This window comes from Centroberyx gerrardi, chromosome 16, assembly GCF_048128805.1.
Source record: "Centroberyx gerrardi isolate f3 chromosome 16, fCenGer3.hap1.cur.20231027, whole genome shotgun sequence".
Classification (NCBI taxonomy): Eukaryota; Metazoa; Chordata; class Actinopteri; order Beryciformes; family Berycidae; genus Centroberyx; species Centroberyx gerrardi.
Genome location: NC_136012.1, coordinates 117,390 through 142,775, shown reverse-complemented (window position 1 = coordinate 142,775; position 25,386 = coordinate 117,390). Strand labels below are relative to the sequence as shown.

The 25,386-nt window shown below is 40.6% G+C and overlaps 1 protein-coding gene and 1 long non-coding RNA gene across 2 annotated transcripts in view; both read right to left on the bottom strand.

The window, feature by feature from the left end:
• Positions 1-5,078: 5,078 nt before the first annotated feature.
• magt1 (magnesium transporter 1) lies at positions 5,079-24,685 on the bottom strand. Its single transcript, XM_071902897.2, has 10 exons — positions 24,559-24,685; positions 22,889-23,058; positions 22,657-22,774; positions 17,185-17,325; positions 16,824-16,964; positions 16,383-16,472; positions 10,728-10,791; positions 7,944-8,018; positions 7,420-7,510; positions 5,079-7,308 (listed from the first exon to the last, which is right to left on the bottom strand). Exons 1-10 carry the CDS (start codon positions 24,637-24,639, stop codon positions 7,293-7,295), a joined length of 987 nt encoding a protein of 328 aa, XP_071758998.1. The 5' UTR covers positions 24,640-24,685; the 3' UTR covers positions 5,079-7,292.
• Positions 5,079-25,386, bottom strand: part of LOC139914559 (uncharacterized) — a 128,787-nt gene continuing 108,479 nt past the window's right edge. Inside the window, exon 2 of the long non-coding RNA XR_011784769.1 lies at positions 5,079-6,320. This is a non-coding gene — a long non-coding RNA (uncharacterized LOC139914559). The remainder of the gene's footprint in view (positions 6,321-25,386) is intronic.

Here is a 25,386-nt window from a genome sequence, read left to right as displayed (position 1 = left end):
ATTTTGTTCACCACTGATTTTTGATAAGTTGGATCTAGTTAGGCTCATTCTCTGTAAAGTCCTCTGAGACATGCTTGTGATAAAGGGCTATTGTTGTGTTGGTGAGTGAGCACAGGAGACGTCGAACTGTTGAGTACTTTATTTACTCGTAGCAACCGCTAACACTGATAGCGTACATAACTTTATCTGTGCTCGCTCTACTCTCTTTGTTACACTCTTCTTCTCTGCCTATCATTCTGCAGTCTCCTTCTACTCTACACAGTCTTACGGAGACACCTACTGGTAAGGGAGCGTAGCGACAGTGCACAGTATCAACATCCACATTAAGTGTCTATGTGTTTGTAAACACAACAGCTATATAAATAAATAAACAAACTTACTTTCACTTCTAACATCCTAACTCAGCTCAACTGTTTCTTTGGTTAACTTAAGCATCAATATTCATGCCTTGCAGCAGCATTCTAAATTCCAAAGGTTCTTGCTCCCTTGAGCAAGAGAATTAGGAAAAAAACTCCTTTTTCAGCAAAAGAAAATATATCTACTAAGAAATACGTTCATGTTTAGTTATGTTATGCTGCTAAGCGTTATAAACAATTCTTTGAAGGAAAGACTCAACCTAACCTTTGTCTTTTTGGAGACCTGTTTTCTAACCTTTGTGCTGGCTGTCTGGCTGTATAAACACTTTTAACATCTAGTGTTGAATTTTGACAGTTTTTCTATTAGTATAATTGAAAAAAGTAACTGTTTACATTTTTAGGAAAAAAAAGAAAGGAAATACGAAGGGAATGTATTATTTATACACATTTCTTTCATTTTTTAAGTATATTTGTCCTATACTTTGGATTCTGTGAAGCCTGAAATGATGTTGCTCCTAATCTAGTATTATTTCTAGTTTACAGCTGACAAAAGTTTCCTTTGCTTAAACTATGTTTTTAACTGTTTGTCTACCAGTAATGGGTGAGATCTATCACAACAAAGGGCTGTAGAAAAAAAGGTGTTGAATATAATTGAACAATTTTCACACAGAATTGACTGTTCCACCCAGGGTAGAACAGTCAACAGTATCAAATTATTTTATTTTTTAGGAAATAGATTTTGTTCACTCTATCATAGACTTCAGTGGAGCAGGAACTACAAACTGGTACCTAATGGACTAGTACCCAATTTTATTCAAAGCTTCAGAATGAGGTATGTTGTACAGTTATCATTTATTTCATTTATTTTTACTTTTTTAAATCCTATGCAATCCATTGCAATACTGTATGGGTGTTTACATGGAGTGTGGCATGGAGTGTATGTACTAGGTAGGCCAGTTAAGTCAAAAGTCAAAGTCAAAAAAGTCCAGAGCCATTTTTTATTTCCAGTCTGTCCCTGCTTATGGCAAGATACTTTTTCAAATATGAACAAAATAAGGCATTATGTTATGGAAAAAGGCAATAACTGTTTGGATCTTGTCGATAACTATCACAGCAACACTTTCTTCGCCATAGAGAACATAAGAAATTTATATCTAAATTTTACAAGAAGCTGTATGAGCTGACTCATAATACTATGGCAATGATTAAAAACTACCTGGTTTTTGGACCTGAACTGTATGACAGAGACAAGACTGTCATGTTGCCAAGCCCCCCGGCCTTCAGAGGGATTTTACAGACCCCATTAGCACAGCTGCGTTGAAGGAGGACATGTCAGCTGCTGATGAAACAGGCCATTACTGAGGTGCCTCTTGGAGATGCACAGAGGTTTCTATTCCCCCTATTATCTGGTTCTCAAGAAATCAGGAAGCATGAGGCCTATACTGGATTTCCGCTCCCTGAATGAGCACATTGCGGTGCAGCCTTTTTGGATGCTGTTGGTCAAACAGTTGCTAGAGAGCATCCAGTGGGGACACTGGGTCGCCTGCTGCAGGGGGCCCACGCTAATGTGTGACCATTTGTGAGAGGGCGTGTGGCTGGGCAGTGTGACTCCTTACGTGCATGTTTACACAGACTCCTCGCTGTCAGGATGGGGCGGACCTCTCAGAACGTGCAGAGTGGGCGGAAGGTGGGGTCCACCTTGACGGAGTGAGGTCACCTAGCATACCCCAGTGGAGGACCTGTTCAACTTTAGGGAGACCACACATTGTCCTCTATGGGTTTCTCTCCACACCAGCGATGACCACTCTCCTCTGGGTGATGCGTTCACGCACCCGCAGTGGCAGACGGGCCTCCTGTATGCCTTTCCACCTGTGGGTCTGATGGTTACTCCACTGGATTGCTACTGCACAACCTTGTGGGACACATTGCTGCCAGAATGGGGAGGACAATAGGAGGCGGTGTGATTGACATCTCCCCTTATGATACCTCCCTGGTACCTGCCAGTCAGGTAGTTGGATCCGTGTTCTTTGAACACTTGGGTCCAGCTGGGAGTAAATAAGTTCCCTAACGACCTTTGCCTACAGTTTCAGCCAATAGTGAAGCCCCTTAGAGGGCAATACCCATACGACATAGAAGGAATAGTTACTAAGAAACTAACTCCAGTTATATTTCAAGATTTTAAGATTCAAGATATAGTTTTATTGTCACTGTACAAGTACAATGAAATTGTGTTGTGTCTATGAGTACAGGCTTAGCCCTCTAACCTACAAACCCAGCCGCCCCCTCTCATATTCAGTTTGCAGAGTATAGCGGAACCGAGCAAGCATTCCAGCAGCCCTTATATAGGGCATACTCCCTCCTAATTATTCGGTAGAGTGCATTGTGTTTTTTCTCAGGGCTGAGGCGGAGCTTTGAAGAAATTAGGCAATAGCAAAACCCATTAGAGGGCTTTGCCCGTACTCATAGACCTGGAATTACTTTCAAAGTAACTACTCCTTTTTGTATTTTGGCTGTCTACATTTTTGGACAAAGAGAGCATCACAGAATGCACCAGAAGCCGACCATTTGTTGTCATGAAAATCAATGGCGCAGACAAAATTAGCTTCATGCTTGTTTCGTGAGAACATGTTTCAAAGCCATAAAGATGTATTTAGTCTGTGGTTTTGAAGGTTTTATAGGTTGAATAAAACACTACTGTTCTATGTCTGACCTTAATAGATCTCCGCAATGACCATATGTGCTTTCCTGACACTTGCACTGCACAGCATTTAATTTTGAGCATACATTGTACGTCTGCAGTGTAGGAGACAACCCCCTCTGTTCCCAGAGCAGAAAGACACAGCCACATTCGAATACGCACCTGGCTCCCAAGAGACCGCATTCTCACCTGGGCAGGAGCCGGTTACAACAACCTCACGTCACGCTAAATGCGCAAGGTCTCCATAACTGACCCTGCGTTCACCCCAAGAGAGGCCAAAAAGGCCAGGGACATTTCTCCTTTTACAGCTGTACTGACCAGTCCCTAATACAAGAACCCTTTTGATCTCCTGATAAGCGATCAGCCATCCCAGCATGACTAACGAACAATTGGTCACCAGACACTCACCGATGGCAATAAACAACTGCCTTCAAACAACTTTTCAAATCTGCCACCGGAAATGTACTATTGTAGAAGTGGCAGGAAAGTTGAGATGGACAACTTCTCTAGTTGACTACACCAACTCGTGTGTCATTTATTTTAACCACAGAGCAAGACAATTTACTTTGCGGTCAAAAACACAACATACGTCGAGCAGACGTCAGACTCAGAAAACCAGACTTTCTTAAAGGGACCGTGTCTCCATAACCCTGTGAAGCACACAATATAACTGTGTGTGTTAAACATACTCAAACCACAGATTATGGTGAATAATGTCTATAGAGTCTGCCACACTATGACTGAGTGTACAATTTTGGTGAGAATAATAAGGTATCATAGGATTTCAAATGTGCGATCACCAGGACCAAAATATGGTGATGAGTAGGTGGGGAAATCAGCTCCGCAAGCACCACTGCCCAGTCTGATTGGCTGAACGCTGTCCAAAGGCAGGGACACAATATTCCTTATGAGATCATTCCCAGAGAATAGTTCTTTGAGTTAGCTGGTTCAAGTTCACTTGATCAAGATTTTTTCCACTCACCCGGTCCAGTCTGTCCAACTTGGCTCCACCATCCACAAGTCCAGCAACATCGGGCGTAGCAGACTCCAAGGCACAAGCAAGTATCACAGCCATCCATTTACATAACTATAATAACAACTTAACCTTTTGTGTTTGGCCAAACGAGAGGGCTTTTCCCTTGTCTATTTGGGATATGTCTAATAACTCTTATAATTTGCCTTATAAAATAATATAACATTTGAGCTCTGATTCCTACAGCAGTCTGCACAGTATTTGGTGCGGTGATGGGTCTGAACATTGCCCAATGTTGATTTGGATTTAAAGTTTATGAAAACAATACAACAATCTGCAGATTCAGAAACAGTCTGGGCAGCGTATGGGTTTTGATTCTTGACGCTTGGGACATTCACATAAGCAGACGTTGCAAAAATATTTGTATTTGTGATAAGCCTTCGTTCTCATTTGTAGCAGTAATCAAAAACATATGGGCTTCCAAAAAAAAAATATATACCTGTTCTGTTTTGTATGCTATAAAAATGATATTCGTAGATGGGGCTGGTCACGAGTTTGAGAGAGATCTATTTGTTTAGTGCTGTTTGCTTTAGTGCTGTGGTGGAAAACGAGAATTTTAACACCAAAGTGCTCAAACAGAGACACCTTGTGATTAGCATTAAACCCTACTCCCACGTGGATTTGCCACGTTTGTTCTACAGTTTCACAATCTGACTAAAGGAGGTTCATAAGGTGTGCTGCACATTGCAATGTATAGATTATGGTCCATAGGACATTCAGGTACATAAACATGTTTTTTGAATAATTTGGTCATAGGCTATGCTTCCTAACTTAAGGTGAACACTGCCACATTTATTAAGGGCTACGGTGACCATGAATTCAAGCCGATTGACATCATTCTGTCATTGCTTTGCATCACCTGTTCAGTTTCGTTGAATGATGTTTCTGCATTGTGACTGTTTCCAGTATTTAAAATAGTGCAGATCACTGACCAGAGACAGACCTTTTAGCACTATGTTTAAAGATAATGGAAGAGACAACAACCCTGAAATGCAGTTAAGGCACTTTAATGTCAGAATGAATCACCTGAGACCAAATCTCATTCTCTCACAGTACACCCTGATAAAACACACACACACAGATGGAGCACAGAAACATTAAAAGCACTCGGTTTTACTGTTAGGTAGGATAACGGAAAACATCATTTTATAGGAGACTTGTGTCTACGTCCACTGAATAAAGATCAAATGAAATACCAGTGAAATTGAACCACTGATTCTAAGTCAGCCATACAGATCCTGAAAGTGATGAATAGAGTAAATAAAGCCAAAATGAAGGAGTCGGGGCTGAGGTAGAATCAGTAAAACTGTAGTGCACATGCTTCTTGCTTCTCTCTTTTTTGGGTGCATCTAAGCTGTCCATGTAACTCATGTTCAAATCGGGTGGAATATGGAAATGAAAGCCAGCCTTTACTGAATGTTTTCAACAGAGGACCCAAATTTATCATCTTGCCATGAGACCAAGGCTCATCCTACTTTATTGATCATGTGGGGAAACAAGGAACTATTTGAAAGGAGACCCAAATCATCCCCAAGTTAACAAAAGCATCATCCTCTTTATTAACTAGGTTTTAGAGAAAATGTGTAGGAAACAGTTTACCTGCCCTCTGCTCTCATTCAATTTTAACAAAATGCCAACTAGGTGCAGACCCATGAGGGGTGGAAGTAACAAAAATTGAGTGACAAAAGAAAATGAATGTGAATTGAAAACAACAGTGATGAATGCATGTGTACTGAAAATGTTTGGGGTAAATTGCTAACCCAAGTGATTTGATAAACACAATTTGATTAAAATAGAGGTGATTTGATAAAAACAGAGCCAACTTTATTATCAGCACTTTCTATCATTCATCAAATGTAGTGGTGATGAAAATGAATGTCAACTGTAAAACAGTGTGATGAAATTGCGTTTGAATTTGAAGAGGGTGAAAAATTGTCAAGTGACTTTGAAATTCAAGTTGTGTTGATTAAATGAGTGGTGATATCAAATTTTCCTTTCATTCATCACTTGCACAACAAAATTTATTTAAAGGTCCCATATCGTGTAAAACAGGATTTCCCTTGCCTCTTGCCTCCACCCTTCTAGAAACTAGAGGTTGCTGACCTTAAAGGTCCCATATTCTACACTTTCCAGTGTTTCATTTTATGTCTTGAGGTTCATTAAAAGCTGTTTGTGTGGTTGGTCCAGCATCTCTCTGAGCCTTACCAAGAACAGGCTGTTTTTGTTGCTGTGTCTTTAAGGCTCATTAATATTAATGACCCTCTGTTCTGATTGGCTAACCGCTTTAAGAGTGAAACGTGAGACACCACAGCGCCGGCAGCTACAGGTAGGGAAAACTCTCCGGTAAGTAAACTGCTCAACTGCTTTGAAAAAAACACATTGTTAGCCTCTTATTTCTTACAAAAATGATAATGAGCGTACCTTTGTGACGCCACAAAGTTACAGAAGTCCAAACGGCTCGTTTTTCTAATATGGAATGTGTGGATTTAGTTGGTGCGTTTTGATACTTTCACAATATGTAGATAGCACATCCAATCAAAGAGGCAAGGGAAATCCCGTTTCCGGGACCTTTGATGAATGAATAAATGATGAATGATAAATTATGGACATGGCTGTTTCTCATGTCTATTTTAATTAAATAGTCTTTGGATTTACTGGACTTTTCACTTTTTCAATTCATGTGCAACACTTATTTTCAATTCACCGGCATTTTCTTTGGATCTATTTTTTGTTACTTCCACCCCTCATACCAGTCCACCAGATATGAGCACATGACCTGTTTGGGGTCCTGACACAGTTAAAGAAATGAGGATGTCGGTTGAGATTGGAGTACAGTGGGAGATGAGCAGAAAAAAAACATACCAGGGCTGACTTCAATTCAAGCAATACAGGAAGTGAATTTTTCAAAATTCAATATCTAGACAAAAACTTTTGGCACAAGATGGTTTATAATGATAATTGATAATGTTCACAAATTGATAATGCTCACATATATAATTGTCTTTTAAAAGGCACAGTTTGTGTTTTTTTATACAGCTGCTTTTGGTTCATCCAATCAAGATAATTCTTGGCTTAGCAAACAATGTGGCATGCTGCCATTGGCTCCCTCGGTGAAGGAGAGCACCATGCATGTTGAAGGCATTTTGGGGAGCCTCTTGAAGTGAAGTTCATACTTTTTGCGAGGCTAGATCCTGCTTGGTCAGATCTAACTCATGAGGAAGCTGCAACACAAACAGAAGATTTACAGCCAATATAATGCAGAAGACAACGGTCTCAGCCAAACACAGCAAGTAAAACAAACAAGATCTGTGTACATATCTGTGTGTGTCTACCTGTAGGGGTATCCATGGTACTTCGCTCTGAAAATGGACAGCAGCCAACTGAAGAATAGCATCACCAGACCAATGCCTGCTACACACATTACTGACACACAGTCACGCACAAACACACAAAAAATCAGTTGTGCTATACAGTATAATTATCTAAAATGAGAGTGTTCCACTTGAGAATAATGTTTTCAAATGTCAGAGGATGAGATTAAAAGAAATTATAGATTGGCAAGTCATATTTATTATAATTATTATAATTATTATTATTATTATTAATAACAAGTACGATAGCGCTTTTAGGTCACCTGGTTGCTCTTGTTTTGAGAGCTGCTATGGTTGTGCCTCAGGTATTCTAATTAGAAAACTGTAACTGACCTGATTTGCGTAAGTGGTCTTAATAAATCAGCGCTTAACCGGAGACAAGGTTTTAGCGTACTACAGTAATTAGTACGGCTGTTAATAAATACAGCCTTAAATGTTTACAGCATAGACTGAGAGAAACAGGAATAACGTGTGTGTGTACATACTTTTCCTCTTTCCAATGTCCATGTCGGAAGTAGCAGCCTCACACAGCAGCACCATTCCCATGGTAACAGCAGCATCTGACATTAAGGTCAAGGAGCAGACATGAAGTGTGTGTGATCAGTTGTTTTACTGTTTCAGTGTCCAAGTACAAGAATAGAAAACTTGGTCACTTGTAAAGTCAGTTTTCCAGACCTCGTTAGGAAAATGTTGAAAACTGCAGCCATCCTATAATTGTAAATCACAAAGTGGGGCTGCAACAAAGAAAAGCAACCCCTACCCACCCCCTAATTGAGATGCCATAGATTAATCCTATTTGTCGAAATGAAATTCTGGTGTTGGTATGGTCACTGGTGCAAAATCTTCTCCACACAGGACGTGGCGAATCAAAAGAGTGAAATCTGAGGTGTCCTGGTGGATCTGTTCGGTAAGGCGCATACCATGTAACTGCAATGTCTTGTCATTCTGCTCTCTCTCACAATCTTTCCCGTCACTCTCAACTTTGAGCGGCCTAATAAAAGGCAGACACTAAGAATAAGACATTTAGTTTACTGATGTCACCTTACAAAATTTCTGAGTAATGAGGACAAAATTCAAACTCCAAACTCAAAATTCAAACAGTTACCTTTCATTGCCATTTGTGGGCCTGCCAACATGCAAAAATTGCCAAGTGTAGCTTTAAGGTTAGGTATGTGCTGGTGAGGGTTGAGGTTAGGGGAAAGGGAATAAATCTAAAGCCCTATTTGGATGGGATTAGTTTTCAGGACAATGTACATAAAGTAATTGTTACCACAGGACATCTTCACACGTGATCAAAGATCTTTGTAATCAGTCTCCAAAATTACAGACATTGGAGTGTCTGCTACCAAAAATGTACCATGTGTCATACATAACTTGACCTTGATCTGCTGATGAACAATAACAATACAGCATGGCTGCAAGTTGCAACTGGACCAGGGTTGAGACTGATTGTTGTTTACCACTGACAAGTCCCCAAAAAAATATGGCTATGGCGAGAATACAGCCGACAACAATCTCAGGGATGTCAATTCAGACTGAGGTTATTTTTACTGGCCATTTCACAGGGGGGCAAAGAGGCGAGATTTTTTTATTGGGGCAGGCGTACGCAGTCAGTAATATGATGGCATAAAATTAAAGTTATGCATGTAACTATGGTTCTATGAATTCTGGATGACCGCCAGAGGCAGTGCTTAACACTGGATATCATCCGTCTCACGCAGACACAGGTCGAGTGTTTATACCAACAAAGTCATGTGTGACCCAGGATGATGTAGGGCGCCATCAGCCCCACAGTATAAAAGGCCCTGTCATCCTTAAGTTTGTCCCTACAGAATCATCTCGCCAAGATCCTGAGTGACGGGGAACTCTGGCGGTCACCCAAAATTCATAGACCCATAGTTGCATTTGTAACTTTTGCTCGATTTCATTCTTCCTGACCGCCAAAGGCAGTGCTTAACACTGGATGACTTAACAAGGTCACGAGGAATCCCACACCCACCTCACTGAGAGTTAGGTAGAACAGCTGCCGCCACCGCATGGGAGCAGCAACATTGACCCTGTAGAATCTAGCAAAGGTGCACAGTGAAACCCAGGTAGCCGCCATGTATATGGCGCCCATAGGTACACCCGTCAATGCTGCCCAGGATGTGGAGACACTCCTTGCGGAATGGCCCTTAATATTAAAGTGCATGGGTAGGCTTTTTCGATCTGTATACCTGAGTGATGGCCTCCACAGTACAGTGGGAAAGCCTCTGTTTAGACAAGGCGTGACTCTTACCCTCAGTTGTTCCACACCCAGTGGTGTGATTTAGATGACTGTTGGAAACTAAACCGTGGCAACCAATTGGTGGTTTAACTCAAGCTGGGGCATGAACACCCGCAACATAGCTGGGACTGAGCCAGTGTTTATCTGCCGGAATGAGCAAAAGCAGGCGCCGGGAACACACCCTCTGGTTAGCGGTTTATAGAGCTCAACCGTCTGTAGCTCCACTAACACTGAAGGTGAGTACACCCTGGTGTAGCGGAGGCTGAGCCGGGATTTATCTGCTGGAATGAACGAAAGCACTCGCCGATACCTGTAACCTACCACAACTTTCCTCAGCCAGTATCTGCACACTGCTGGTGGCTATTCTGTGGCTGTGAGTGGAAACACTCTATCCCTGGTGATAGCCTGTGCTACACAGAAACAAAAACAGTCCCCTGACTGACGTGTATAAAACAACAAGTAACTTAAGATGGCTATAATACCAACCTGAGCTGCGGCTAACACATTGATAGCACTGGCCGCTGTAGCAATCGTTAGCTAGTGCTTATAGAGACCAGTGAAAACACGGCTCTGGTACAAGATAGAAATCAGATAGCTGTTTGGCAAGTCACAGCCTCTGGAGGACGAAACCCGTAGCTCCAACCTTTTGGTTAACACGAAGAGCCACCAGCTAGTCTCAATAGGTTTGTTTACTTCTGACCTGTAATCGCGAATTTCTGCAAGAAGACAGAGGGGAGAAACTTCAGGACAACATTTATACTGTGGGGCTGATAGTGCCCTACATCATCCTTGGTCACACATGACTTTGTTGGCATGAACACTCGACCTGCGCATGCGCGAGATGGATGATATCTAGTGTTAAGTCAGGAAGAATGTAGTAGAACCAATCCCATCTGAATAGGGCTTAAGTCACTGGAAAGTCCTCCTCACTGGAACAAGGGAGCATGTGTATTCAGTGTAAGGTGACTGCAGATGTATGAGTATGTATATAGTTGAAGGATACTGAAGAGCAGAACGATGTGGGTCTCAGCCACGAACTGGGCCTGACTGCTGCCATGGATATAACTCTGAAAACACAGATATACATTAGGACCAGAACTTCCAGGTTCCAAAATAGCATTATCCAGAGGCTGCCTCCTTAACTCATCTACTACAGACTATTTGTCAGACCTAAGGGAGTGTGCAATAAGGCATGTGTAGTGGTTGTTTTAATACATGTATAGTGGTTGTTTTAATACATGTATAGTGGTTGCCATGGATATACTGTAACTCTGAAAACACAGATATACAATTTAATACCAATCTTACACATTACTATTAATAACAATAATAATAATAATAATAACCTTTATTTGTATAGCACCTTTCACACAACATGCAGCTCAAAGTGCTTTACATATTTACAAATTAAGATAAAAAGATAAAATTCATATAAAAGAACAAGCTAAATTCATTGCATTAAAAGACTCAAATCAAGTAAAACAGAAAGAAAAGAACACAACAAATACTCCCTCTTTTAGATGCACATTGTGAGTGAACCCATATGTTTTTCTTCATTTTCTTTTCCCTGTCCTTCCTGATTCTACTCTTGATCTGATATTTACATCAGATCTCACTGCCTATGGCAGACGAGAATAATAGATTCTCCTCTTGGTCAAAAACCTCACCATCCACGGATGGATGAGAATCATGCAGGGTAAAGCTCTGCCCCCCCTACATATAGTGTTCAGTCATGTGCAAGTTATTTTGGATCCCGTCAAGCATTACCCGGACAAGATGAATGAAAATTCGTATTTGCCCGTGTCAGCTCTGTTGGGATCCTGAACAGAAACAGTTAAAATGAAGGCTATTTAAAAGCTGAGCTGAAAAGATACATTTTTAGCAGTCGTTTGAAAATGCTTACAGAGCCCGCCTCTCTAATATTCTTTGGCAGGGTGTTCCACAGTTTAGGAGCATAGTTAAAAAAGGCTGCATCCCCAATCTTCTTTTGAGCGGGGTTTTGTACTTCTAACAAACCAGCAGTAGAAGACCTGAGGGCTCTTGATGGAATATAGAACAGCAGGGATTCTGTAATGTAGGCCGGTCTTAAGCCATTAAGAGCTTTGTATACAAGTAAAATAACTTTAAAATCAATTCTAAAAGGACACTGGGAGCCAGTGCAATGCAGCTAAAACCAGAGTGATATGCTCTTGCTTCCTTGTTATTGTTAAAAGTCTAGCTGCAGAGTTTTGGATAAGCTGAAGCCTCTCAATAGACTTTTAGGGAGGTCGGTAAAAAGGGCATTGCAGTAGTCCAGTCTACTTGTAACAAACGCGCGAGTTAGCTTTTCAGTATCTTTCTGGGTCAGGAAGGGCTGCACCTTGGCAATATTGCCAAGATGAAGATGAAAGAATGCTGTTCTGGTCAACTTGTTTATATGGGAATTAAAACTTGGATCAGAATCTAAGATAACACCCAGGCTTGTTACTTCTGATTTGATCCAGGGATTCAGGTTCCTAAGTCTTGTGGAGAGTTCTTCTCTTTTGGCTTTGGGGCCAACCAAAAATATTTCTGTCTTCATTCAGTTTTAAGAAATTTGTACTCATCCAATCATTGATAACTAATAGACATGTAGTGAGGGAGCTTAAGGCATCTGCAAGATTCGGCTCTACAGCAATGTATAGTTGTGTATGATACACAACTATACATTGCTGTAGAGCCGAATCTTGCAGATAGCATAGCTATGGAAATTGACATTAAGTTATCTGATATCACCTATGGAAGCATGTATAGTGAAAAAAGCAGGGGACATCACAGAGGCCCTGTTTATGCCAGGCAGTGGCATCCAGATACAAGTTGTATCCAGATTGTATCCAGATAAGCTTTGTCCACATTGCACCTGGTATTAAAAATGCATACCCAGCAGACAAATTTAATCAGGGGTTCAAGCCCATAGGGCTAAAGCCGTCTTGTTTTTGCATTGGTATATTATTATTAGTAGGGGTTATTATTATTGCAAAAATCTACTGTAATTGTTTGGTTTCTTTGGTTTCAAGAAGTGTAGCTCGGAAACCCTGAGAATCAGGCTAAGTATCACATTGTGGTGGACTCTAATGTATATGTCTAATTTTATGTGTAACTGTGATGTTTTATACAACAGTTATTTGCATTATTCAATTTCTTTATCTTTACATGTGGCGTAGATAGCCATGTTTGATATTAATGTGTTCAGGAAGTTGTGCTGCGTTTAATAATGTCAATGTTACAATCATATTGGATAGATCTGAGAGCCAAAATCAATGTTTTATGCATATGTAATGAGCCGTAACCCTAGACATACCAGCCCACACACACACACCCCTCAACTGATCACAACAAAACCAAATGCACACATTTCCAATGCGGATTTCATGCACTTTACGTGGTTGCGACACGTGTGCTAACGGAGTCTGACAACAACTTTGTTCCAAAGTTTGTCTCCAAAGACGGACTCAACTGTTTCATCCCGAAACAGTGAAGAGAGCCTTGCTGCCTTGCCTGTCTGCCTGACAAATACACACACACGCCAGCATGTGTGTCTGTGTGTCCTGCCTGCTACAACCGCTATCCAGCTATCCTGCTGAGTTTAACTCTGAAGAATCATCAGAACCTCCAGAGTGGGTCGGCGTTGGCCTTGAGAGACCCACAACCCAGCAGCCTGCGTGCTTCACCCTGCGTGCTTCACCCTGCGTGCTTCACCCTGCATGCTTCACCCTGCGTGCTTCAGCCTGTTGCGTCCTGCTGAGATCAACTGAACAGACGTCGGATCTTCAACTTCCAGCACCTCGTCGAGCCGAGAGTCCTCACAGACTCCCGGCCTCAGCGTGCTTCATCTCCCTCTGGACCTCCGCTGGTGTCATATGTATGATCATTGTCCGCTGGGCATCATATCATAACATACATCGCACATAGGTGTGTGAAGTATGAATGTACTGGAATAACTAGCCTATCACACACTTTATTACGGCTCCCTGTAGTTATATAGTAACTATTCCGTTGTTCAAAGATTCATCTAAGTCAGTTTTCCAGATAGTTATATTGTCGCTCCTTTATTACTATCGTTACTGACTCATGTCTTCCACTGCTCAACTTCCATGATTGTCTGCTGATTTATTGGTTTAATTATCAGTATTGTATTTTCACATGATCATCTATTCCTATTGCCATTGATTCATCACAATTCATAGGTATACCTCTTGTATATACTGTACCATATTCACTTATATGTATCTGATTATTGAGTGTGCTTTCATTTAGTAATAAATATACTATTTTACATAAAGTCACCTCCTCATTGTGTGGGTTTAAATTCAAACATGCCGAAAATTCACTCCTTCAGATGAGACCTGTTGATGCTGTCTGTTATCTGGTGCCCCGTTCGTAATTCTCATTGAAGCTAACTCTAAATTTAATTGATATCAGACACCATCAATACCTATCACCACTACACAGCATACCACTATCCCCAGTTGGAAGTTGGAAGTTTATCAGTTATTTTTGTGCAAATTTCTGAGTTTTTTCACGGAATATTACTCCTCTCCCCCCAACTGCGCTAAAAAAAAAAATCACCTATAATGGCCCTAATACGCCATCATACCTGAGAGACGGGATGGAGTTGACCAAAATGAAGTTGTAAACAAAGTAACGTTGGGAGCCTCTGTGGATATAGCGGGGTGGACTCAAGATTCCATAGTCTTTTAAGGTGTCCAAATTAGGGCTGCAGCTATCGATTATTTTAGTAATCGAGTATTCTACCGATTATTCCATCGATTAATCGAGTAATCGGATAAGAAATACTTTTGCTTTATTAAAGAGCAATAGTAAATATACAAAAGAGAAAAGCTGTCCGCACGAAGCTGTCCATACGACACTGTGATTTACTGAAAACGAGGTGAAATAATTATTATTATTGATATTTATTACTAGGCCTAAATATCATACAAGTTCATAAGACTGGCTAATGTACATTTATTTACTATGTTGAAGGGTTGCCCTACACCTGCTGACCCTACTCACTGCAATCAAACTAAACTGAATATACCTGCTGTATTGGACTGGTGCATTTTAGGCTCCAATTGCTACTTACACCACCTGATATTTTGCTTTCTGGGGTATTTTATGCATCACTGTGAGGGGAGTAGGTGTGTGTGTGTGTGCGTGTGTGTGTGTGTGTGTGTGTGTATGTGTGTGTGACTATCATAATAATAACATGAATGAAGCTCAGGCTTTCACAAATTGACTGCAGCATTTTATTTTCTGTGGTTATTTTCTTGAGCAAAACTTAGCTAACTTAGGGACATCATAACTAGCCACCATATTGATTTACGTTCTTAACTAGCCATTACATATAGCCATAATTAACGTGCATTCTTTACTAGTCTTCATCTCATCCCGTTTTAATATTAAGTGCTGACTCCGCCCACCCGGGCCAGTTTCGGGGTACGCCGGTAGCAATTACAAGTGGACCATATCCTACAGTCCCTGCTCTCAGCGGAGGGAGGGAGCTACACTGTGTGTGGGAAGCACTGTGACCGTCAGACCTCTCTGGATTAGACAAGCAAGTAGAGAAAACCGGCATCAGCCGAACCAATTTATTGCCAAATGCTTTGGGATTCAACACATTAACATTGCATCCCATGGTCAGAAAAAGTCGGCAGATTTGTCGCTAGTCGCTTTTGAGAAATAAAGTCGCCAGGGGGGTCTGAAAAGTCGCTAAGTCTAACGACAAAGTCGCCAAGTTGGCAACACTGGATCCGAAACTTTGGACACTTTCTGTCGTTTTCTCTGGCCTGTCTCTTCCCTTCGCCCCTCGCTATTTTCTCTTTCTCCAGCGCGTTGTGCAACAGTAATAATCATCCGTGCGAAACACTGAGTGTGTATATAGTTATATGGATTAAACGAAGCTTCGATGCAAAGAATTTGCATCGATGATTTTTAGTAATCGAGTTACTCGAGTTTCTCGAGGAATCGTTTCAGCCCTAGTCCAAATAATCCGGGGGCCAGCTGTGGTTCAGGGTATCTGTCCGTTTGACCACTTGCCCAGCGATTTCTTTCATGAGATCACGGTGCTTTTTCCCTTCATTATGACTGGCAATAGCTGCCTCGCTCATATCGGAGATATCAAATGATTTCACACTCAGTTTGCACAATGCTCTTTTCTCTGTTTTAGGCCAGCCATCATTCATTTACCCATCTTGTGGCCTTGGACGGCACAGCCAGTGCCACTGTTGATTTGCGTGCCACAGCAGCACAGACACCTGTTGAAACAGTCGAGTCGGTAGGAGGCATTCGAATCGCTCGGGTGTTTGCTGTCCTTAGCCCTTGGCCAGAAGCATGAAGCCCAGAAGCACGGAGGATTGATGGATATCACAGGACAACATGCCGAAGGGAGAGAGATGATCTATCTCCCCAAAGCGACAGTAAGCGGAACACGCAACCAACAACAGATCAAAAGACAGCTAAAACATGAAATAGCTAAAAATGAGATGAAACCTGTCAGAACGGTCAGTATAACACTAAAATTTACTATAATTAGGATAGAGAAGTGTCAGCCATTTCACACCACCGTCCTCTCTCTCCAGTAGCACTAGTGTTTGTATGCATGATATACTCTGAATAGTTCTGTATCTGTTCGTCTTACCACTTGCCCAGTGTTCGGGTTCTTGTGAGCATAGGGTGGTCCTCTGATATGGTTCCACATCTGGCCTGAAGTCATTATCAGGACAAAGCACTGTAACACACACAAACACACAAATCTTTACTTTAGAGAACAACAGATTCAACCAACAACAAAATTGAGACTCAATAAAGATCATGCTACAATAAAAAAACAAATGAAGAAATAAGAACAATGTAATCACAATCCATACATTCACTTTAACAACTGACATATCAACATGGTAAGAAAGAATAATTCATGTAAGAGAAAGCCAAAGCAATGCCACATTTTTATGCTGAATGACGATTGTAAATTGTGAAAGACAGATCACGTTCCGGTGAATCCTCAACTCATATTTGTGGCGTTTCAATGTGTGTGTGTGTGTGTGTGTGTGTGTGTGTGTGTGTGTGTTGTTGTTGTTACCAGTGCAGAGAAGGCCCAGACATTCTTGTTAAAGAGAAACTCCAAGTTGTGTCTTCGTAGATACGCCAGTCCACCAATCACAGCTAAAAGGAAGCCCAGGAGGAGAGGCCCCGCATAGTTAGGGGGACGAATGACACGGATCTGAAAAACAGAAAAACATAGAAACATACACGCACACGTACACACAGGCACAGGTTTGAGTGTGTTTGTGGAGGTTATGGGTCAGTTTATTAACACATTTCTGGATGGAACTTAAGGACCTTGATCAATTTTACCGCAGCTTGGTCACAAACATACTAATACCTATATTACCTTCACAGTAAAGCTTTGCAGTTAGGTTTTGTGTATGTGTTACACTTACATGTACATCAATCCTATCGGCCACCCATCTTGCCAGCTGCTCGGCTGCAAAGCCTCTGACCTGTAGCTCATAGGTATCAGACCTCCGAGGTTTCCCTTTGGATGGGAAATGGAGGAACGTTGGAGCAGAATTCATATTTAGCTGGAACAGAATCACACAGAAAGACAATCAAACATACATAGATACATAAATACATACATATTCTCTCTACTAGCTATCAATAAAAATAAAAACATCTACACATCTTTTAAATTTTTCGTTTCTATTGTCTTGTAGTCTGAAATGAAAAAAACAAAATCAGACTTTTTATGCTTGGCAGCAATGCAAGGAAGCATCTAGACCTTGGCATGTCTGTAAGTGACTGTAAAATTTTGTTGAAGTCAATGTTGAACCATAATGTCAGCAGAATTAAGTATTGAATAAATAGGGTCGCATTCAACAAATAGTTTTATATGGCGAATCATTTTATTCGCATTACCGACAAAACATTTTCGGCTCTTCATCATTGCCCATAAATAATGGGTGCACTTCCCTCTCTAATATGTGGAGGATCCCAGGTAACACAGGTGTACTCATTCTGATGTTGTCATATTAGAGGGAATCTTCTAATAGGCAAAATGCGAATGAATTCTTCAATATTCATTCCCAGTGCTAGATTTCATATCAAATCTGACACCACGTGACTAATTCACCCCCCCCCCCCCCCCAACAGTACACATAACTAGAATATATTTATATAGTATTATATTATATTATATTACATATAGTGGCATCTAGTTTCAGACATGTAGTGGTCCAATCTATGAACAGCAAGCACACTAAAAATGGCCACTGCTCTGATCATCCAAGAACATTGGTTTGAATCTGAATGACCGTTCTGTGGTGATAGGCTTCTCCATTCCTCCCAGTCAGTTCCCTCTGTGTTTGTGTAGTAGAGAGGCACATAGTGAGAGGTGTTGCACAATATACTTAACGTCCTTGTAGCAATGTAACAATTATTGACTTATATACAATTTGATAAACTGACTTCCATTACCAACCTATAGAGTAAAAACCACCATTTTTTTTACAGTTATTTTTTAAGAATTCATGGACATTTGACATAATCTTTCACCTAGTAAACACACTCTGATTGCAGGTGTCCCTCTCCTACCATATTCTGTGGAACCTGTATAACCTGTATCAATTGAGAATGTCTGAAAATACACTTTTTCATCATGAAGGAACACAAGAAAACACTGAAGAAATCAGTTTTACTTGGCATATAGTAGACCTACATATTATTGATAGAATGGTCTACAGATGCTACTATTAACTCATAAGCCTACATGTCTGCTGTGAAAACTAATGTAAATAGTCACCCTACACACTAACATCCCATTAATGTGTATTAACACATGAACATTAACACAGTACTAAAAGATTGAGCACACCAGCAGACTAGACAGTGCCAGACGTTTTTACCGGGAGGAAAAGTTGTCTCTGACATGTAAAATCAAGTTTACTTATTTACATATTTCTGATAATTTGTGTCATGAGCCTAGAGTTCATTCACCCCACCTTTTTAGAATAGAATATAGCCATAGGTCTAGTTATGGGAATCGAGAATTTGAATTCCATTTGAATATGGATAGCATATTTGTGTTTCGAGATGACCGATGGTACATACACACACAGTTATATGCAGTCACCTACCCACCAGCCTGGCATGTAAAACAGAGTGGCCCATGGCTAATATTTTGAAAGCCATGTGCCATTTGCCAGTTTTGCAACATTTAGAGGTGGGTGATGTGAGGTAGCTTCAAGCAGACAACCTAGTGTGCAATGCAGACACCTGTCAAGCGCAGGCGCCTACCTCAGTTTACGATCTGTTGTAGTTATTACAATTATTATTATTTTGCTACTGATTTATTAGTGGTTAAAGCACGTAGTGCTGAATCACTATTGTTTTGCTACTGATTGATTATTATAAGTGGGTCAGGCACCAAACTTGGTACATAGTCAGAGGGCCTTGAGACACTTTGTAACCATTTTCCAACAAAATCCGACAACCAATATGGCCGCCATAAGCGAATGGACTTTGCAATGGGCGTGGTCAAAACTGGCCATAACTCAAAGACGAATAGTGCAATCAACACTTGGTGAACTTGTTCACGAGAGGAAAACAAGCATGTCTGCAATGGCATTTTCAAATCAACCAATAGGGGGCGCCACAAAGGCTACAAAACTGTATCTCCTAATGTCGTTGTTGAAATTGCATGAAATTTGGTACACATGATCTAGGCCGTACTAGTCAAAGTTTTAAAGGTCCCATATTTTACACTTGAGGTCCATTAAAAACCGTTTGTGTGGTGTCATGTACCAAAAACAATCTCAATCCATTTTTACACGTTAATTTTCCAGCATCTCTCAGAGCCTTACCAAGAACAGGCTGTTTCTGTTGCTGTATCTTTAAGGCTCATTAAAATTAATGACCCTCTGTTCTGATTGGCTAACTTTCAAGAGCGAAACATCAGACACCACGGCTCCACCAGCAATAGGTGTTGAACTGTAGCGAAAACTCTCAACAATGGCAACCGCTCAACGTAATTTTTTCCTACCATACATGTTTGAGCCAGAATTAGAGCCTGAATCTGAAAGAACAGAAGACAACAAACCACTGCCACAACAAAAACTACAACAGAACTTTTCAGAATGGTAAATTATTACCTTTTTTATTCTTTGTTAGTCTATTATTTCTTACAAAAGCTATGGTGCTGTAGGACAAATGATAATGAGCGAATCTTTGTGACGCCACAAAGTTACGGAAGTCCAAACGGCTCGTTTAGAGGCTCGCTTTTCTAATATGGATTGTGTGGATTTAGTTGGCGACGTGTGTTTTGATACTTTCACGATGTTTAGATAGCACATCCAACTCCTTTATAAACAAAGAGACAAGGGAAATCCCGTTTTCCACAAAATGGGTTGTTACATATTAGACATCATTAATGAGCACCAAATTCTCCAGTGGACCTCCATGATGGTACCAGTAGGGCTGGGTACCTGTGATCTTTGCTGTTTTGGCCCTGACCGATTCACGCCGGTACTACCGACTATCAAAATATGTTAAAACAACTGGTGCCAAAGTTTAGTTAGTTCCGGTCGAGTGATTTGATTGGACAAGAGGCATTCCATGAGTGCTGATATACAGTAACAGCACTGGGACATTTTACTATATGTATTACTGCGCTTCATAGGTGTTCTAATATAACTTTTCTTAGGCTGCGTTCACATGTGTGGAAAAAGCGCTGCCTGGAGCACTTCTTGTGAGGAGAAATAAAAAGCGGATCACGACAACATCATCTGACATAGCTGAGTACCTGGCTAGCTAACCAGCTGGTTAGCACTTCTAGCAGACAATACAGTGTTGTGCAACAAACAAATGCTTACCAGATATTCCCAATACACATCTACACAAAATGCTAACTTCATTCGCACCTAGTTAGTAGCGGCAGCGCAAATATGGATACATTTGACCTTAATTATGAACAGTCATCAGAGGAGGACAATTGGGAAGAAAGTAAGCTGAATTTGTTTGTGCAAACCTCAAAGTAGCTAGCTATCCTGCAGCCGGGAAACGGTTTACCTGTTGCTTGGCAACACTAGGTAGTGGAATCCTGAGGGAACTGTTTTTGTTGGCGGAGACAAATAAAAGACAAAAATCATCTGTTGTCTCAAATTACCATTACTTGATGAATAGCCATAGCCGGCTGTGATTATCTATGACCGAATCACAGCCGTGCTGATATATAGTACAACAGCACTCCCTCTCGTGTGATTTTGCTTAATCAATGGTCAATCTTGCATTGTCTTTTATCCAATCATCACACCCATTCTTTTACTAAAGTGACTGGTGACTGGCTCGCTAGGTAACTACTTGCCACAGGCAGGAAAAACAAACTCATCCAGGTGTCACAACACCTTAATTTCTCAGTTTGTTTGAAGTACACAATGTGGCAGAAACAGCCCAAGGTCTGGATACATGTTACGAAAATTGTTGGTGACAGCATGTGGTCCAATATTTGCGACAAGAAAATAACTGCCATGTCTGACACCACCTAAAACTTGATGAGACTGCACAATGTTAGCTTGAAGCAAGAGAGTTGTACCATATTTGACTGCTTTGTTCATAAGGGCTTGTTTTATACTGTTACAGTAAATAAGAACAAGACTTAGACTTAGAAGAGTCTAACAGCTCTGCGACGTAAAGTTTTTGTTCCCGATTGAGAGTCTGCAGTCTAACTCCCTGCAGCGCACTTTCACCCACGTGACCCATAAAGCGGTGAACAGAGCGGGCGACTAACACAGTGCGATCCATAGAGCCCCTGCTGTCGCGGGGCTAAAAATTAATACACAAAACTTTCACACTTGAGTTTAAATGTTATTTCTTTTAGTTGGGAACACTAGGACTGGGAAATATCTGTTATGATCGTCAAAAAATTTAGGCTGTTATTATTACATAAGATTTTATTCAACATAGGTACTGAACAATACTAAGAGTCTAACAGCCCCGCGATTTTGAATTTTGTGGAAGTGTCTCTGCCGGGAATCGAACTCGGGCCTCCTGCCTGAGAGTCTGCAGTCTAACCGTGGTGAACAGAGCGACCGACCCACCGACCAACAATACCATCTATTTGGTAATGGTACTGAAGTACAGAAAATTTTCAAATGATACCCAGCCCTACGTACCAGCCATGGCTGATAAGACATTTCTCGCACACCTGCAAAGCCTCTATAGGTTTTTAAGGCATGGATCAAGTCAGGCTGCAACAACTAATCGATGACATCGATCGCAACGAATTTCATTATCGAATAGTTGGATTGGTCTACTTTTTAAGTAAGTTCTTGCATGTTGGCCATGTAGTGACTACGTCACTTCCTGAGAAAATGAAAACAACACATTTGAAAGATGGCGGAGACAGATCCAGCAGTTCCACCGGTGGAAATGCAATGACCCAAATCTTCTAAAGCATGGGAGCACTTCACGTTGAAGTCCTCAAATAAGACAGTTCACTGCAAATTGTACCAAACTGAACTTAAATGACACGGGAGCATGACGGTGATACAACGATGTTAAAGACATATAAAAACCTTTACTTTGCAGACATGCTTTTTAGCATATAATAAATGTTTTTGTTTTATAACTGTCATCTTCTAAGTTGCTTGAAAGAGAGCACTGTTTTAGGCAAGGAATAAAACTTTTTGTTTCTTATAATAATCCTGGAAAAAAAAAAAAAATGTTCATCTGATTAATTAATTGATTAATCTAAAATAAACAACAGATTCATCGATTAACAAAATAGTTGTTAGTTGCAGCCCTAGGATCAAGTATTATTTATTTGTTCTGAAAGCTTATATTTCGGGGCTATTGTCATCAAAACATTTGAGAACTCATTAGGGTCAATAGTCTTAGAGAATAGAAAGTTGTCTCACCATCTGAAAGACATCTGATCCCTCGTCAAAGTCGACAGATGCAAAGAAAACTTTGTTGGTGAAGGCAGAAGAATAACGCCAAGAGTTAGCCAACACCTGAAACTCCTCATCAGCTTGTCTAAAATATAAAGCACATTATTATTGTTGTTATAATTATCATTACTACAATATCTACTACTGCTGCTACTGCTACTACTCCAACAACTATTATTATTATTATCATTATATTTACCTGCACACTCCGCACTGTCTTTGTGGCTGCAGCGCTGTGAACATGATGACCACCGAGTAGTTTCGAGGAGGAGCCTTGACAAAGCGACGAAACTTATCTCCATTCATCCTGATGACTGCACGCTTGGAGGCCCACTCCATCATCTGAGTCACCTTCTCTGACAACAGAGTCTATGGAGGACAGAAAACACAGGCATGCAGACAGCTGCTATGGCATCAAATAGGAGTATGGTGGCCATTTAGCACATCCACATTCATAGATGTACTTTGTCAGATTTAGATGGACTTGCGTTAGATGGTTTAGCCATCTTGTCAGACTTAGATGTAGCTGTTTCAGGTTTAACTATATTTTTGACTATGATGCCAGGACTGCCCTCCATTGCAGATTAACTCCATCCAAGTTTGACAAAGTACAGCTAAATCTGACAAAGTACATCTACAAATGACAGGCTAAGGATGGCAGCTAGGGATGTCCTAAAATGCCCACCGTATAGGAGACTACAAGGTTTTTGGAGTTATAAGGAATCCTGATACTGCTTGGATTCAGAATCTGGATAGGAATAGGTCTGCACAATGAATACAAAATAAAAAATATCACAACAATATTGACTCCTGCTATTTCTTAAATGCAAGTGGCAGCACTTTTATTTTAGAGGCACAGTATGCTTGTGCTGTGCAGAATCCGTGGCCAGCAAATCAACTTGCATGTCAGAGACAATATTTCATTTTATTCAAATGAGCAAATACTAAGCATTAGCATCTCATTCCCTTTTCATCCATACTTAAAACACTTTCTAAACACTGAAAAAATAATAATGTACAAAAAACTGTGGCCACACATACTCAAATAGTAATATTCCTGATTAGAAAGCATTTGTCCCACAACTAAGATCAAGGATTTTTTTTAACAGTGGAGACCTGGGCACTCATTTATAGAACAACCATACACAGAAAGCCATGTCAAAATAGTTATTCACAGTATTTCACTCAACGTGGAGCTTGACATGGAACCAGTCGTAGCCTTATGCCAGGTCTTCACTTGACATACAAACATTACTGGTTGCTTATGCCGTGGTACTGCAGGCATGAGAGAGAATTGAGCTGCATGCAAATCTTCATTGTGGACTGTGTGCGCTTAGTTGTCAATTATTATAAGGCTGAGTGTCTATTATAATACTAATTGTATTGATATCAGTGAATAAAATGAGTTTTCAGTTTTTCAGACGCAGGAAACTGTGCGTCTTGAAAACTAACGTTGGCTTACTTGGTTTGCCATCTCAGTGGACTTCAAACTAGGCAAAGGGGTAGCTCGCAATTACCCCATCGTTATTCAAACAACTTCGCTAACGGAACACTTCAAGTTCACATGGCCTGCAATAGATTTCAACAGCAGATACCAGTCTACTGTCTAGTGTGAGTTTAAGTGACTAGGAAATGAAATTAATGTTATAGTTTGTTTAAAAAAATAGCAAATCATGTATTAGGTAGTCGGTACGTTAAATCACACGTTAAATGACAAGTTTTCTGTTCCTAGACAATACAACACATTAGCTCATGTTAGCTTAGCTTTATCCTGCAGGCATGGATGATACGTTAGACAACAACGTTGACAACGTCGCTAAAACTGAGGTTTATAAGTTTTCCCGGCTTTGCGTCCTTTAAAGCCTGTACCTCTTTTTTCTTTTGTGCATCTAAAGGGTCGCCGTAGAAAACAAGCATCAGACATAGCGAAAATAAAAGTTTAGTAAACATTCTGCAACACTCCTCACACTGCTACCGAACACAAGGCAAACTCTTGTCAGCTTTCTATTGGCCGGCTCTCAGCCAACCAGAGTGAGCTGTCAAGGGGTATGTTCACAATCGTTAGTGTTCCTATACGTTAAACAATCACTTTTGGCCTCAGCGATGCCAAGACGGTCTGTGCAAGCTCCACCTGGAGGCACCTCCATACAATAGTGATGCCAAGTTCGGCTCTTTTATGAGATTCTGTTCTTTATGAGTCACTCAGTGAAAAGATTTGTTAAATTGATTCTTTCGTTCATTGGATTCAGCATGGGTGAGAGAGGCAAGACGAGAGTAGAAGTAGTTGGCTCCACATGATTCTTGTTCATTCTACACTTTACACAGGAGAGTTATGAAGAATGTATTGTTTCAATCAATGACAACCGTGTAGTCTCAATAACTGAGAACTGTGCGTGTAGATTAGAACCAAGTCCGTTTTTTTCTCGTTCTTCACTCATTGACAAATAACTAAACTAAAACAAATAGGCTAGGCCAAATAAAAAGCAAGTATGAATAAAAAACAAAACAAAAGTAGTAAAAACATTAGGGACTTCCAGGTCATGTGGATTCCATGCTGTACATATGCCAGAGACTTATATTTTGAATCTGCATATGCTCCAGGTCTACCCTTACATGTTAACATTTTAGCAGTTGAATGGAATGGTGAGAAAAACAAATTAATATAAATATGTTTATTTTCATAAATATGCAAACAAA